This window comes from Lemur catta, chromosome 19 (genome assembly GCF_020740605.2).
Source record: "Lemur catta isolate mLemCat1 chromosome 19, mLemCat1.pri, whole genome shotgun sequence".
Taxonomy (NCBI): domain Eukaryota; kingdom Metazoa; phylum Chordata; class Mammalia; order Primates; family Lemuridae; genus Lemur; species Lemur catta.
This window is the reverse complement of record NC_059146.1, coordinates 24,727,590-24,743,787: the sequence shown is the minus strand read 5'-3', so window position 1 is coordinate 24,743,787 and position 16,198 is coordinate 24,727,590. Positions and strand designations below refer to the sequence as shown.

The 16,198-nt window shown below is 55.7% G+C and overlaps 1 protein-coding gene across 2 annotated transcripts in view; it reads left to right on the top strand.

Moving 5' to 3' along the window:
* Positions 1-11,798, top strand: part of BICRA (BRD4 interacting chromatin remodeling complex associated protein) — an 80,258-nt gene extending 68,460 nt beyond the window's left edge. For both annotated transcript variants that reach the window (XM_045531298.1, XM_045531299.1), the window contains exons 8-15: positions 4,812-5,447; positions 5,593-5,773; positions 6,036-6,145; positions 7,018-7,079; positions 7,761-7,909; positions 8,033-8,127; positions 8,341-8,443; positions 9,819-11,798. In XM_045531298.1, the coding sequence (XP_045387254.1) occupies positions 4,812-5,447; positions 5,593-5,773; positions 6,036-6,145; positions 7,018-7,079; positions 7,761-7,909; positions 8,033-8,127; positions 8,341-8,443; positions 9,819-10,921 (2,439 nt within the window). In that variant the 3' untranslated portion in view covers positions 10,922-11,798. The remainder of the gene's footprint in view (positions 1-4,811; positions 5,448-5,592; positions 5,774-6,035; positions 6,146-7,017; positions 7,080-7,760; positions 7,910-8,032; positions 8,128-8,340; positions 8,444-9,818) is intronic.
* The last annotated feature ends 4,400 nt before the right edge of the window (positions 11,799-16,198 follow it).

The following is a 16,198-nucleotide window of genomic DNA, read 5'->3' as shown; positions in this document are numbered from 1 at the left end:
TGGGACTACAGGTGCAAGCCACAACACCTGGCTAATTTTTCTATTTTTTGTAGAGACAGGGTCTCCCTCTTGCTCGGGCTGGTCTCAAACAGGCCAACTTTCCATAAAGAGCCAATAATAAACATTTTAGGCTTTGCTGGCCATACGGGCTCTGTCATCATAGCACAAAAGCAGCTATAGGCCATAGGTAAATGAATGAGCATGGGAATGTTCCAATAAACCTTTATTTATGGACATTGAAATTTGGATTTCATATAATTTTCGTGAGTCACAAAATGTTATTCTCCTTGCAGTTTTTTTTCCCCAACCATTTAAAGATGTAAAAACTATTCTTAGCTCGTGGGCTGTAGGTTTGCCTCTTTCTTTTGATGTATTTATTGTGTTTCATAACATGGACACACCATGATGTATTTATTCAGTCCCCATTTCATGAATACTTAAAGTGGCTTTCTTGTCACTGTTAACAAACAATACCCATACAAATATCCTTGCACCAAGCTTTGCACACACGTGAAAGTTTTTGTAGGATAGATTTCTAGAAATAGGATTGCCGGATGCAGAGGGTTAACATCTAGAGGGTAAGCACTTTCCAAACACTTTATGCAAAGCACTAACCAGTGGCTCCTCCTCAAAATTTGTGCCAATGAAGGGCTTCTGCCTGTTGGTCTTCACCAACACCAGCTTGCTCTTTCCCAGGCTGGAAAGTGACACGCCCCCTGTGCTTTTCTCTAGTTGTGCATGAAGCTGGGCATCTTGCTGTGTACACATAGGGCAGTTGAAATGTCCTGGTAGCTGGGTGCTGTGGCTGTTTGGGAGGCTGAGGCAGGAAGATTGCTTGGGCCCAGGAGTTTGAGGCCAGGCTGGACAATATAGTGAGATCCTATCTCTTAAAAAAAAAATCTCTTGGTAAACAATCCATTCATTCACTCATGTGGTAGTTTTTTTTTTTTTTTTAAAAGATTATAAAAATAATTTCATGCTCATTTAGAGAATTTGGAAAACACAGAAAAGAACAAACAAGAAAAATGAATCCCCTGTAATAGCACTGTGTGGAAAGCAATTAGTAATATCTTGGTATGGCGTTTTCTTTTAGCCTTTTTCCCTCCATCCATTTAAAATGTTGTAAATTAGGGATTTTATTCACATGGTTCAATCATCAAACAGTATTTTTCAAAGTATAGTGGACGGTGTCCCCCCCCATCCTACATCCTGGCCCACTGCCTCCTCGTTGCTGCATCTCCTTCCCGGTAACGACAGGAACTTATTGTGTACACACTTCCGGTTCTGTGTGCATGTACAGCCTGTGCTCATGGGCATGTGCCTGGAAGATAGGACATTGTACACTGACTTTGGCAGCAATGGAGAGGAACCTTCCTCCTGTGCCTCTGTTACCGTCTCGAAGTATTCCTCTGTGCAGAGGGACCGTAATTCCTTCAATGCTGTATTGATGCACATCAGGTCGTGTCCACGGTTTTTTGTTTGTTTTGAGGACAAGGAAAGAGAAGTTTATTAATTTGCCAGCAAACAAGGAGGCTGGCAGACTCCCGTCTCAAAGTACCAGCGTCCTCCATGTCCAGGCTTTGGCTTTCCACACACAGCTGCAGGAAGCAACTCATTCACCTACCATTTCTCACACGTTTAGGTGTATTTGGTCTCTTCTCAGAAAGCCTGTTTGTTGGATCAAAGCAAGGGTGCGTTTGTAATTTGGATAGCTATAGCTGAATCGCATTTCTCTGGAATTACTGCAGATTGTACCAGTGTAGACCCTTAAAGGAATGTATGTGAGTGTCTTTACTGGACATATGGCTTATTCCTCATGTGATGGGTGGAAATTGGTACCCTAGGGTGCTTTTAATGTGCATTTCTCTTATTACAAGTGGGGTTGAACATCTCTTGAAATACATACGCCTTTGGTGTTTCCTTTTCTGTGCACTGTCTGATCCTTTGCCCTCCCTCTTCTTACCAGTTGTAATTCTTAGAAATTTCTAGATGTTTTTTATATGTGAGAGAGATGAGCTTTGTCTGTGATACGCATTACAGATATATCCCTCTACACGTCATTTGGCTTGTGACTTAGTTTATGGAATGTGTGTATGTGTCTGCATTTTTAACGAGAATGAGATAAAAAATTATATTTTTGTTTTTTGGTATTTTTAAACTTTTTATTTTTAAATGATTTCAAACATATAAAAACGTTTTAAGAGTAGTACAAAGAACTCATGGGAGCGCTTTACTCTTTAACCAGATGTGTTAGTTTTTCTGTTGATAGGTAATAAATTACCCCCAAAACTTAGCAGCTTAAAACAACAAGCATTAGTTTATCTCACACGGTTTCCAAGGGTCAGGAATCTGGCAGCAGCTTAGCTGGACGGCTCAGGATCTCCCACGACGTTACTGTCAGGATGTCAGCCAGGGCTGCAGCCATCTGAAGGCTCGACAAGGCTGGAGGACCTGCTCCCACGCACACTTACGTGGCTTGTGGCAGGAGGCCTCAGTTCCTCCCTACGCGGGCCTCTCCGAAGGGCAGCCCATAGCACACCGCAGCTGGCTTCCTGCAAAGCGAATGACCCGGGGAAAGAGACGGAGGGTGCTCAGGACGGGAGCCGCAGACTCTTTTATAACCTAATATTGGACGTGATGTAAGATCACTTCTGCTGAATTCTCTTGGCCACAGAGAACAGCCCTGCAATGATGTGGGAGGGGACGGGACTGAATACGAGGAGGTGGCATTGTTGGGGGCCGTCTTGGGGTGTGTGAGGCTGGCCTCACACCCCATTTACCCACTGTAAACCTTTTGCTACACATTAGCTTTATCCTCAGCTCTCAGTATGCATATCTTTTTTTCTCAATCATTTGAAAGTAAGTTGCAGACATTATATCCCTTTACCTCTTAATGTTTTGGTATAATGCTTCAGCCCTTAAGAACAAGGACATTATCTTTTTTTTTTTCTTAGAGACAGAGTCTCACTCTGTTGCCCAGGCTGGAGTACAGTGGCCAGGTTCAGTGGAACCTTGAACTCAAGGACTCAAGCAATCCTCCTGCCTCAGCCTCCTGAGTAGCTGGGAGTGCAGACACGTGCCACCATGCCTGGCTTATTTTTTATTATTATTATTATTTTTTTTGGTTGAGACAGGGTCTCTCTACTTTGCCCAGGCTGGTCTAAAACACCTGGCTTTAGGTGATCCTCCCGCCTTGGCCGCCCAAATCACTGGGCTTATAGGCATGAGCTACCTCACGGGGCCAACCTGAATATTCTTTATCACACATTCCTGGAGGGGGAATTATTAGGTCAAAGGTTGTGACCCTTTCAAAGTTCTCAGACCAAGCAGCCTTCCAGAGGTGTTGTCCAGGGGACAGTCACCCCAGCTGTGCACAAGAGCCAAGGGCCACCCCTCTGATTTCTCCCTGGAGGTGGTAAACCTTAGGGGATATCAGGATAGATGGATGGATGGATTGGTTGGGGTTTTTGGTTTTGTTTTGTTTTAATTGCCAGAACTTATTCAGGACCAAGCTTGTAAGGGACACTGGGAGGGTCCCAGGACTTGGAGGCCAAAGCTAGTGATAATTCAGAAATCGTGCAAAGAGGCTGAGCATTGGAGTGTGGCAGCATTGGGTGGCTTTGTGCACGCCGCCTGGGTCCTCCTCCATCAGCTTTGAGAAACAGCCCAGAAGTCACCTGAGCAGTGTTAAGGCGATGTGCACACACTTGGGGCTTCAGTCCCAGCTCCACTTCTCCCTATCTGGAGAGTCTGGGCTCATTTTGACTCCTTGGCCTCAGTTTCTTATCTGTGAAATGGGTGCAATGTGATCACTGCTCTTGGGGCTGCGGAGAGATCACATGGGCTGCTGTGTGTGGCTGCCCGTGTGTACCGGATCAGCTTGACCTGTGACTAGGATGCAGATTCTGTGGCAGCAAGCCACATCAAGGTGCCAGCCCAGTGTTAGGTACACAGCTGGCGCTCACTGGCTACACAGTGGCTGCCGTGGTTAGGATTCTGGGGGAGGAACGTCCAGAGGGTCCAGGCGCTCCGTGTGGTGGCTCCAGGAAGTGGCTGTGTGCATGTTACAGAACTAGCGCCCGGATCGCGTGTGCTTGCAGGCAGACCTCGCTGGGGCGCGGCATGTGCGCATGCGCACACGCCATGCCAGCCGTACCCGCTAGGCCTGCAACCTTGGCCGCACAGGCGCACGGAGGCAGCACCCTGGAGACTTAGCAGGCGGCCCCCAGAGGCCCCCCACGTGGTTGTGAACCCAGGCCTGGCCCTTCCCCCTCAGTCGCTGTCCTCCTCGGCGGCCCCTGTGCCCCCGCACACAGCCGCGGGCACCTATGCTGGCGTCTTTGCCTTGACTTAGCTGGACGGGCGGGCGGGGCCGGCAGCTGGGACGCTGTCCCGCCCGCCCCTCCTCCCCTGCCGCTGTGTCGCTGCCCCGGCCCTCCTGCCTTCGTGCTGGGCAGCTGTCGTGGTGCCCCTGCCGCCGCCCGCCACCGCTGCTGCTGCTTCCCCTGCTGCTGCCACCCACCCTGCAGGGCTCGCCCTATCCGGGGGACTGGGCGGGGGTGGGGGTGACATCTGAGGCCAGAGGAGTGTGGAGAAGGGTGTGGGGACCGGGGTGTGGGGATTAGGTTGGGACTTGGGGAAACAGGGTGGCCAGGGGCGGGTAGCTGTGGTGAGGTCCTTCCTCAGGATGGGGCTGGGCTGAGAAGGGTGTTTCTGGAGGGGGTGGCTGGGTCCCCAGTGTCTTGGGGCAGTGGGAGCCAAGGTTGGTTCTGACCCCCTCCCCTTCCCCTCTGCCTCCCTCCCCTGCCCAGATCCCGGCAGCAGCTCCACTGAAGGGCCCAGGCCCCTCCTCGTCCCCATCACTACCTCACCAGGCCCCTCTGGGAGACAGCCCCCACCTGCCCTCCCCCCACCCCGCCCGGCCCCCTTCCCGGCCCCCCTCCCGCCCCCACTCTCGCCCTCCCTCCCAGCCCCAGAGCGTGTCCCGCCCACCCTCAGAGCCGGCCCTGCACTCTTGCCCCCCGCCCCAGGCGCCCCCTACTCTGCCTGGCATCTTTGTCATCCAGAACCAGCTGGGCGTCCCCCCACCCACCAGCACCCCGGCCCCCACTGTGCCAGGCCCGCCCCAGCCCCCCCTGCGCCCCCCATCCCAGCCGCCTGAGGGGCCACTGCCCCCAGCCTCCCACCTCCCTCCGGCCTCCACCGCCTCCGCTGTGGCCTCCTCCTCCGAGACGTCCACCAGGTTGCCAGCCCCTACGCCGTCCGACTTCCAGCTGCAGTTCCCACCCGGCCAAGGGCCCCACAAGTCCCCCACCCCACCGCCGACCCTCCACCTGGTCCCCGAGCCCGCAGCGCCCCCCCCACCGCCTCCTCGGACCTTCCAGATGGTGACCACCCCCTTCCCAGCGCTGCCCCAGCCGAAGGCTCTTCTCGAGAGATTTCACCAGGTAACGGAGGCAGGAGCCACCGACTGCGCCCGCCCTCCGCCCGCTCAGTCAGATCGGAGTCCCTCCTGCTTCATGGCTGTCTGTTCATCCCCAGCCCTGGCACACCTGGCCGCCCCCACCCCTCAATCACCTGTCCCCTCCCCAGGTGCCGTCCGGAATCATTCTCCAGAACAAGGCCGGGGGAGCCCCCGCCACCCCGCAGACCTCCGCCAGCCTGGGGCCCCTCGCCAGCCCCGCTGCCTCTGTGCTGGTCAGCGGGCAGGCCCCGTCCGGGACTCCTGCCGCCCCCGGCCATGTCCCTGCCCCAGCACCCATGGCCACCGCAGGTAGGGGAAAGGTGGGTGGGCCGGGGGCTGGCAGCAGGGAGGATGGGCTGGGGCAGAGCTATGGGTCACGCGAGCTGGGGCGTCACCCGGACCTCAGGGGACTGAGGGAAGGTGCAGAAGGCAGGGCTGCCTCCCCAGCTCTGAGGGGGCCAAAGGGCAGGAGGAGAGTGGAGGGTGCAGGATCGGGGCTCACGTTTGAGGAAGGGCCTTCGTGCCAGTGACCCTGGGCCCTGTCCGCCCACCCCCGCACTCACACCCCCAGGCCTCCCTCCTCTGCTTCCTGCCGAGAACAAAGCTTTTGCCAGCAACCTCCCAACCCTGAGTATGGCCAAGGCCGCTTCGTCCGGGCCAGGGAAGTCCTCCGGGCTGCAGGTAAGAGGCCCTCAGAGCAGGGGTTAGGGCAGGACCCGGATGTCGTCAGGGAACTGGGGACCCGGGGCGGCAGGGCAGAGAGACACCAAGAAGAACGGGGAGGGGATGAAATAGGAACATCAGACAGAGGCAGCTGAGACCCCAGAACAGTCAGACAGGGACGTGGATAGAGATGGCAGAGGCACTGGGATGGTGGACAGGGACAGACGGGCACCCAGACTGCTGGGTGACAGTGTGAGAGTTGGTCACCGAGACAGGAGGAGGGGACAGGGTCGAGGCTACAAGATGATCGGCTCAGGACAGGAGAGGTGGGTACCGGACGGGACAGTCGGATGAGAGACAAGGAGGCCGCACCGAGGACAGAGGGCGAGCAGCAGGGAGACCGAGGCAGAGGCCACCTGTGGGACGCCGAGGGATGGGAAGACAAGTAAAGGGCAGAAGGCCAGAGGGCGCAGGAGAGACTCAGAGACCAGCCGTGCCCAGGCCAAGAGGGGGCACCACAGACAAGAGGGGGAGTCGTGAAGATCTTTGGGGCGAGATGAGTTGAGCCCAGGGCGGAGAGAGGAGGGAAACCACGCAGATCAGAGCTGCGGGCGCCGGAAGAGGCCACCTGACACAGCGTGAGACGCACAGAGAGCAGCCCCTGGCACGGGAGTGGAGGGGCCCCAGGTGGCGGGCGCCCAGGGCTGCGCCTGCCTGTCACCCTCTCCTCCCCTGCAGGTTTAGTTTCATGGGCATGGGATCCCGCAGCTGGGGCTAGGCCCCCACCCGGGTGAGACGTCTTTGTCCCAGGCTGGAGGGAGAGAGAGGGCCAGGGCGCCGGGGGAAGGCGTCTGTGTTGCAAGGCCGCTCACCTGCCTCTCTCCCCCCAGTATGACAGCAAGCTGAGCGGCTTGAAGAAACCCCCCACGCTCCAGCCCAGCAAGGAAGCCAAGTGAGTCGCTGCACCCCCGTGCGCCATCGTGGGGGGCGTGGGGACCACCCTTCAGAAGCGGGTCCGGCAGGTCTGAGTGCCGATCCCAGCTCCAACCCTGGGTAGCTGTGCAGTTTCCCTCGGACCCTCGGTCTCCCTCCCTCCACCATAAGTGTGAATTTCCCACAGTGCGTAGGGGCTGCTGGTCTTTAGCAGAGGGTGGAATCGGGCTTGTTTGGTGGGAGAGACTGTCACACAATAGAGAGACACAGTGGGCTGTGACAGAGCCGTAGTGGACAAAAGCAGGCCAGAGAGAGGGCAGATCTCACCAACCGGCCAACCAGCCTCTCCCGGGGAAGCTGCTCCCAGGCCAGGCAGGGGCACGCACGGGGAATGGCACAGGCTCTGGCCTCTGGCTCCCAGCTCTGCCTCTTTGTCTCTTCTGTGCTTTGGGGACGAGTGACTTCACTTCACCTCCCTGGACCTCAGTTTCCTCTTCTGTGAAATGGGGGTAATGACAGCATCTGCTTCCTTTGGTTGTGGCCAGGGATTCAGTGAGACACATGCGAGCTTCCCAAGTATTCCTTTACCCTCTGTTGTCCTATTCAGCTGTGGCCTGGGGCTGGGGGTCCAGGACACTGGGTTTTTCCTGGCCCTCATCCCTGGCTGTGTGTGTGTGGTCTCTCCCCACCCCACCCCTAGTTTCCTGGAGCATTTGCACAAACATCAGGGCTCAGTCCTGCACCCCGACTACAAGACAGCCTTCCCCTCCTTCGAGGATGCCCTGCATCGCCTCCTGCCCTACCACGTCTACCAGGGTGCCCTCCCCTCCCCCAACGACTACCACAAAGGTGAGGCCTCCCCAGGACGCTCCCGAGGTGTCCGGGGCGGGGCACTGCAAGGGGTGGAGACAGGCGCATGCGTGCGCGAGCACCCCAGCATCTCCACCCCTGTATCTCTTCTCTCGCTCGCAGTGGATGAGGAGTTTGAGACGGTCTCCACGCAGCTGCTGAAACGCACCCAGGCCATGCTCAATAAATACCGTCTCTTGCTCCTGGAGGAGTCCCGGGTAGGCTCAGAGTCGCCTTCCTCCCCTGCTGGGACCCTGCCCTTTCCCCTGCCCGCTCTTAGCCTCAGGAGGGTGGTTGGGAGAGGGGAGGCAGGTGGTCAGATCGCAGGGACAATTTGAAAGCTGCTCGCATCCCCCCCTGCCCGGGTCGCTGGCGTCCCCTTCCCCCTCCTTGTTCACTTGCCCATTTCTCTTCTCTCCCGCACCCCCCAGAGGGTGAGCCCCTCAGCGGAGATGGTAATGATCGACCGAATGTTCATTCAGGAGGAGAAGACCACCCTTGCCTTGGATAAACAGCTGGCCAAGGAGAAGCCCGGTGAGAGGGGAGGGGAGGGAGAGGTGTCCCCACCACACCGGGCAGCAGAATTAGGTTGCGGGCAGGAGTGGGTGTGTGGTCTTACCTTACCCCGCCACCAGGCGGCGCCTGAGCCCCACCTTCGTGCCATGCGGGCATCTCACCTGACCTCGCACCCCAGATCCGAGGTGCTTTCGTCTTTCTCCGTCCCTTTCGTCCCCTCCATCCTGGGAGGAGGAACATTCTGCCACCCCCAGGGGCATAGAAAAACAGGAGAGGGGCGCTTCCTTAAATTTTACACCCGAGCTGTCTCAGCTGCTGGTTTTCCAAAATACCCCTTAGCCCACACTCAATTCCAGCCAACTCCAGCGCTTCCCTTAAGAAATAAATGGTCCCTGCTCTCCGCCCGCAGACCTGTACCTTCGTTCTGTTTACCCTGGAGCTCCGGACCTTAATTTTTTTTTTTTAACGTGGTCATTGGTACTTAAAGGAGAAATTGGTGCGAAGGGGTGGCGTGGTGAAGGAGGGACGGGGCCGATTTCTTAAATCTCAGGGTGGGAGAGGCAGGACGGCTTGCTGGTTAGGGGCACAATTCTGGAGTCAGACCCTCTGGTTCCAGTCCTGGCTCTGCCACTTACTTTACTGGCTGTATGGCCTTGGGCAAGTTACTTAACCTCTCTGTGCCTCCGTGTTCTCATCTGTAAAGTGGAGGTTGTGATACCGGTTATAATCCTTTACCTCCTTACCTAAAACCCTGGGGCGCTGTATGTTCTGCATGTTTTTTTTTTTTTTTTCTAGCTTTTAGAAAGGTGATGAGCTGCCTAGACAAGTGTCTTGTGATTAAACCCCCGTGGGCGTGGGAAGCACTCTGGGATCAAATTATAAATATTTCTGCAGTGGAACAGATAGGTGCCCTGACTAACTGGGATAATTCAAGACCATAAATAACCTCATGTCATTTCACACCGGGTTTGGCGATCAAATGAGATACCGCCCCCCATTTTTTTTTAAATATATATAGAGCATGCTATCCAAGAGAACTTTCTAGGTGCTACAATGTTCCCTGTCTGTGCTGCTCAGTTCAGGAGCTACTGGCCAGCGTGGCCGCTCAGCATCTAGAATGTGGCCGGCCTGACTGAGGAATGGAACTTTTTGTTTTATGTTCTTTTAATTCGTTTAACCCTAAATGAGCCCCTCCTGGCTAGTGGCCACCGTGTCAGACAAAACAGTTTTAGAGTTGGGGGGATGTGGGGACGGCTGGCAAGGGCGGCGCCCGGCAGCGTGTCCGGAGGATCCGGGGCGTGGAGAGCTCAGCGCGGGTCCTGGCCAACGGTGGGTGCTCCCGGCACCCTCGTCCCGCTGCTGACCCCTGGGTTTTCTGTGTCCCGTTCTGCAGATGAGTACGTGTCTTCCTCGCGCTCTCTCGGCCTCCCTGTGGCCGCCTCTTCCGAGGGTCACCGGCTCCCAGGCCACGGCCCGCCGCCGTCCTCCGTGCCCGGGGCCTCTGCCCCGCCCCCGCCGCACCTGCCCACCAAGCTCGTGATCCGGCACGGCGGGGCGGGCGGCTCCCCGTCGGTCACCTGGGCCCGGGCGTCGTCCTCCCTGTCGTCCTCGTCCTCGTCCTCCTCCTCGGCCTCCTCGTCCCTGGACGCCGATGAGGACGGGCCCATGCCCTCCCGCAACCGCCCGCCCATCAAGACCTACGAGGCCCGGAGCCGCATTGGCCTCAAGCTCAAGATCAAGCAGGAAGCTGGGCTCAGCAAGGTCGTGCACAACACGGCCCTGGACCCCGTGCACCACCCGCCGCCGCCGCCCCCCGCCGCGCTCAAGGCGGCAGAGCCCCCGCCCCGGCCCCCGCCGCCGCCCCCACCCGCGGCCCAGATGAACGGCACCGTGGACCACCCGCCGCCTGTCCCCTCGGACCGCAAGCCGCCGGCCGCGGCCCCCCACTGTCCCCGCCTGCCCCTGCGCAAGACGTATCGCGAGAACGTGGAGGCCCTGGGCGCCGGGGCCGCGGAGGGCGCGGGGAGCGGCAGAGCCCGGGGCGGCAGCCCGGCGCCGCTGCCCACCAAAGTGGACGAGGCCACCAGCGGGCTCATCCGCGAGCTGGCGGCGGTGGAGGACGAGCTGTACCAGCGCATGCTGAAGGGCGCCCCGCCGGAGCCCGCGGCCAGCGCCGGCCAGGGCAGCGGGGATCCCGGCTGGGAGGCGCCCCCGCTGCCCCCGGCCAAGCGGCGCAAGTCCGAGTCGCCCGACGTGGACCAGGCCAGCTTCTCCAGCGACAGCCCCCAGGACGACACGCTCACGGAACACCTCCAGAGCGCCATCGACAGCATCCTGAACCTCCAGCAGGCCCCCAGCCGGACGCCCGCAGCCCCGTACCCCCACGGTGCCCCGGCGGCCGTCACGCCCGCCTCCCCGTCACCCCTGCACAGGCCCGAGGCCTACCCGCCCTCCAGTCACAACGGCGGCCTCGGCACCAGGACGTTGAACAGATAACACCCGGCTGGTCTTCCCTCCCCTGTCCCTCGCTCCGCGTGGACGCCAGGGGCAGCTGGGCGTGTGGCCGCAGCCTCCTGGGGACATGAGCCGGGGATCCCCTGACAGTTTTAATCGCCTAAGTTATTTGAGTCACAAAGGCCTCTTTCCCCGCCTCCTGCTTCAGCTGGGTTGTTGGGGGGTGGGGGTGGTGGCTTGGATTTAGGGGAGGAGGCTATAATGTAAAGCGTCCCCTGCCAAACGAGGGGCAGTCCCGTGTGTCAGTTCCGGTTTTTTCCCGCTTCCAGGCACACTCCGCCCCTCTGTCCCGGGGACACGCGTGTCTGTGTGCCAGGGGTAGGGGCACCTGGTTGGTCTCACTGCTCCAGGTACTGGTCTTGTCTGTGTGGCTTCATGGATCACGTGTGCAGGGCACTGGGAGCTGGGAGGTCCCTCCATACATGCCCGGCCTGTCCCCACCGTCCCACGGGCTGTAAAACCAAACCAGAGACGGGGCGGTGGGAGCCAGCCTTGCAGAGCTGTGCCTTCGGGCATCTGTGTCACATCCTTGCCCGCGCCTCCCGCCGCGTGGCCCCGTCTCTGTGTGCGAGCTCGAGTGAGTGAGAGAGAGAGATTTCAAACGCTCCTGTCCCTCGACTTTGAAATCTGAGCAAAACAAGAAACCGGGGCCTTCCTCCCCACCCCGTCCCAGCCAGTCTTCCCTGTTCCTCCCGCCTCCAGCCGCCCGGCCACATTTTGAAATCTCGGAGACAAAACTAGTACTGTAAGATAAATTTTTTTGTACTGTATTTATTGTGTATAACAATTTTTTTAAAGAAGAATTCTGTACATTTAGAACTCTTGTAAATTAAAAACCGATCCTTTTTTTAAAACTGTACTCCTGCCCCCTTGGCACCACTGCTTTTTTGGGTGTTTTAGGGGTGGTGTTTGGAGTCCGTGGGTCGGGGCTATGTCAGTTTCCTAGGGCTGCTGGGACAAGGTAATGGGGGGCTCAAAACAACAGACATTTACTCTCTCCCCTTCCCAGAGGCCTGAAGTCTGGAAACAAGGTGGCACTAGGGCCACACTCTAGGTGAGGGTCCTCCCTTGCCTCTCCCAGTTTCTGGTGGCCCCAAGTGTACCTTGGCTTGTGGCTGCATCTCTCCACTCCGGCCACTTTGCCTGTGCGTCTCTTGTAAGAACTCCAGCCGTATTGGATCACAGCCCACACCAGGCCGGTGTGACCTTGCTCTAACTTGGTTACATCTGCAGAGACCCTGTTTCCAAATAAAGTCACTGTCACAGGTACTAGGGGTTAGGACATCAGCATGTCTTTTGAGGGTGCGCAATCCATGACAATAAGGGCGTGCATAAGGCAGCTGCTAGTCCCCAAGTGTGGAACGGCGCTGCTTTCTCCCGGACCCAGAATTTGAAGCAGAGCATGAGCTGGGTTTTAGTCACCTCTCACACATTCAGTGAGTACCTTGTGCAGTGAATAACCTGCCCAACTGCACATTGAGGCCCTCAGGGTCAGGTGAGAAGGGAAGGCTTCGTTGAGAAGGTGACATTTGAGCACAGACACGCATGAACTGAGGGAGGGAGCCACAGGGGATCTCTGGGGGAAAAGCATCCAAGGAAGGGAACAGCCAGTGCAAAGGCCCTGAGACAGGAGCTCCTCGGGGAGTGTTGAGGAAGAGGGAAAAGGCCAATGTGGGCCCAGTGAGAGATGGGGAGAGGTCTGGAGGTGAGGGCAGAGAGGGAACAAAGGGAGCCTAATCGTGAAGACCTTGTGCTCCGCGGGCATGATTTTGCTCTTACCTGAGTGAGGCGGGAACCACCGAGGGTTGTGAGCTGACTTAGGTTCACCGGCGCCCTCTGGCGGCCGCGGGGGAACGAACAAGGAAGGGAACAAGGGCGGAAACCTAGCACGGTACCAAGTCCAGGTGGGTGGTGACGGCGCCTGGACCCGGGTGATGCGCCCGGTTCCTCTGCAGGCCCCTGGGCGGTGTTTGTGGGTGGGAAGCTGATACAGACGGGCCATTCCCCTTCCCAGCTCTACACCGTCCACGTGGGAAATAAAGCACTGTAGGGAAATGGCAGTTCTTAACATCCTTGGGTCACAAACTCCTGACACTCTCCCGAAAGACCCCTCATGGCTAAGCACAAAGGTGTGCCCATGCTTGCTACAAGCTCTGGGCCTGAGTTCTGGAAGGTTGACTGCATGCAGCTGGAGCAAAGGAACAGCGGTGACTAAGGTGTTTGAACACGTGACCACGTGGGTTACTTATTTGGTCCTTGACCAGCTCTGTGTGGGAACCCATAGCCCCATCTTGCAGGTGAGGAAAGTGAGGCCCGAAAGATGTAGTAAGTGGCCTCTGGCAGCGAGCCGGCGTCCACCACGTGTGCGCACCCTGCTTCCTGGGGGCCAGGCCAGAGCCAGGCCTTTCCAAGCAGACCTTGGGGCAGCCGGAGACCCCAGTCCCCTGCAGAGGACAAAACTGAGCTCAGCTGCTGCACAGTTAGGGCCCAACTTAGAGACCTGCTCGCAGCTCCCAGCAGCAGCGCAGGGGCTGTGGGGTCCCCTTGCCCACAGCTGAGCCACCCGGACATGAGAGAGCTGCTGATGGTTACCTCTTGGCCAATAAATTTTAAAAATTTATTTTTTTAAAATTGCTGTAAAATATGCATAATGTCTATTTGCCATTTTAGCCTTTTTTTTTTTTTTTTTTTTTTGAGACAGAATGTCACTCTGTTGCCCGGGCTAGAGTGCCGTGGCGTCAGCCTAGCTCACAGCAACCTCAAACTCCTGGGCTCAAGCAATCCTCCTGCCTCAGCCTCCCGAGTAGCTGGGACTACAGGCATGCGCCACCATGCCCGGCTAATTTTTTCTCTGTATATATTTTTAGCTGTTCATATAATTTCTTTTTATTTTTAGTAGAGATGGGGTCTTGCTCTTGCTCAGGCTGGTCTCGAACTCCTGAGCTCAAACAATCCGCCTGCCTCGGCCTCCCAGAGTGCTAGGATTACAGGTGTGAGCCACCACGCCCGGCCCATTTTAGCCATTTTTGAGTGTACAGTTCAGTGGCATTAAGTCTCATTGTTGGGCATTTCCAGAACTATCCATTTTTTTTTCCCTCCAGGTCCCTATACCTCTGGGACTCAGAGCGTACAAAGCCTTGGGCCAAATCCTGCCCTGCTACTTGCTTGCTAAAGAAGCCCAGGGAAGTCACTTTGCCTCTCTGCACCTCAGTTTCCCCATCTACGAAATGGGTCTTTCTCTGTGCCCCACAAGAACACTTCCCTCAGTCTTTGCTGGAATGGCACCTCTTCAGAGAGGCTTACTCCAATGTCCATTTCCAGAACTATCCATTTCCAGAACTTTCTCATGATGCCAAAGAGAAATTCTATGCTCATTTAACACTAACTCTCCATTCTCTCCTCTGCCAGACTCTGGCAACCACCATTCTACTCTCTGTCTCTGTGAATCTGACCACTCTGGGGACCTCCATGTGAGAGGGAGTCATACCGTGTCTGTCCTTTTGTGACAGGCTTATTGCACTTGGCGTGATGTCTTCTGGGTCCACCCGTGTCGTAGCATGTATCAGAATTTCTCTGTTCAGATTTGGCAGATGAGGAAGGAGGGAGCTAGGAAAAAAAAAAAAAAGACTGTACCTTGGGGAGGGGGCCCAGTGGCTGCAAGGGCATCAGGAAAGTTGGTGACAACCCAGGACAGATCTTAGGGACTCCCTGATACAGACAGCAGAGACACAGGAGACAAGACAGCAGCCTCCGTTATTTGGGGCTCAAATCCTACGTAATGATGCAGGGTAGTGTTGACAGGGGCTTTTTCACTCCCTACACCCCTTCCTAGAATGATGTCTTTAAATGCAGCATAAAATAAAACCCACAGGATTATAAAGGGAACCATTACACTGAAATACAGTTATCAGTGTATTAAAAGAAAAAACAACAAATTTGTGACCCAGCGATGGTGGCTGTTGTATCAACGCATTGCTTAGGAAGAGCTGGCTGCGGGTCCGATCGCGACGGTGTCAACTGTCACTGGAAATCGCTGCAACGACTGCCGTGTGAGGACAACATCAGTGATTCCTCTGGGTGACGGTGACGCAGGTCCCGCTGATGCTCCTGTGCTTTGTTGCTCAATTCATGGTTGAAGGAAAGAAACCCTGAATTTCAGTGAAAACTCCAGGAGTCACTTTTTTTCCCCGTCCAAGTTCATGGTAGAAGTGAAAGCAGGTAACTTGGGCTCAATTTCTCGTTCTTCTACTCCTTGGGCAAGACTCTACTTCCCTGTACCTCAACTTCCCCATCTGAGAAATGGGAATAATAATAACAGGACTTCCCCTCCTAGGGGGAAGGGAGATGATTTGGGACAAGCTTTTAGGACAGAGCCTGTCTCCTAGCAGCAATAACGTTAATGTCAGTTTCGCTAAGCTGCAGGTCTTTTTACATTATGTATACACACATAGCATATACCAGCTTCATTGAGATATACTTCGCAAGCCACACGATGCACCCATTTAAAGCGTACAATTCAATGGTTTTTAGTGTGTTTGCAGAGCTGTGCAAACATCACCACAATCAGTTTTAGAACATTCATCATCCCAATGAAGTGCATCATTGCATTTAACCAATTAAATATTTACTATGAACATATTAAGTTAGCTGAGCACGGTGGCTCATGCCTGTGATCCCAACACTCTGGGAGGCCGAGGCGGAAGGATCGCTTGAGGCCAGGAGCTCGAGCCACACACAAGTCCCTGTGGTGAGTCAGGCATCTTGCCAGGCACTGGGGGCACAACGGGGAGCCACCCAGTTGGAATAATAATAATTTCCCTACAAGAAAAAGAAATTTTTAAAAATGCTTAAATTAAATATTATTTTATTTAAAATTTTAAATATTTTTTTTAAAAGAATATTTCTTTGCCTTGTGCCAGGCACTGTGCCAGTCACAGGGGCAATGACAGTGAACCAAACAGACAGGATCCTGCCCTTGGGAAGCTCACATTCTAGTGCAGGAGATTGAAAGCAAGTAACCTATGTAGACTGGCCACTGGCGACAAGTGCTAAGAAGGAAAATAAAGTAGGGACAGGGGACAGGAATGTCAGGGCTGGGTGGGGACACCAGAGTAGGCCTCTCTGAGGAGGTGCCATTCAGGCAAAGACTGAGGGAAGTGTTCTTGTGAGGCACAGAGAAAGAGCCATTTTGTAGATGGGTAAACTGAGGTGCAGAGAGGCAAAGTCGCTTCCCTGGGCTTCTCTAGCAAACACGTAGCA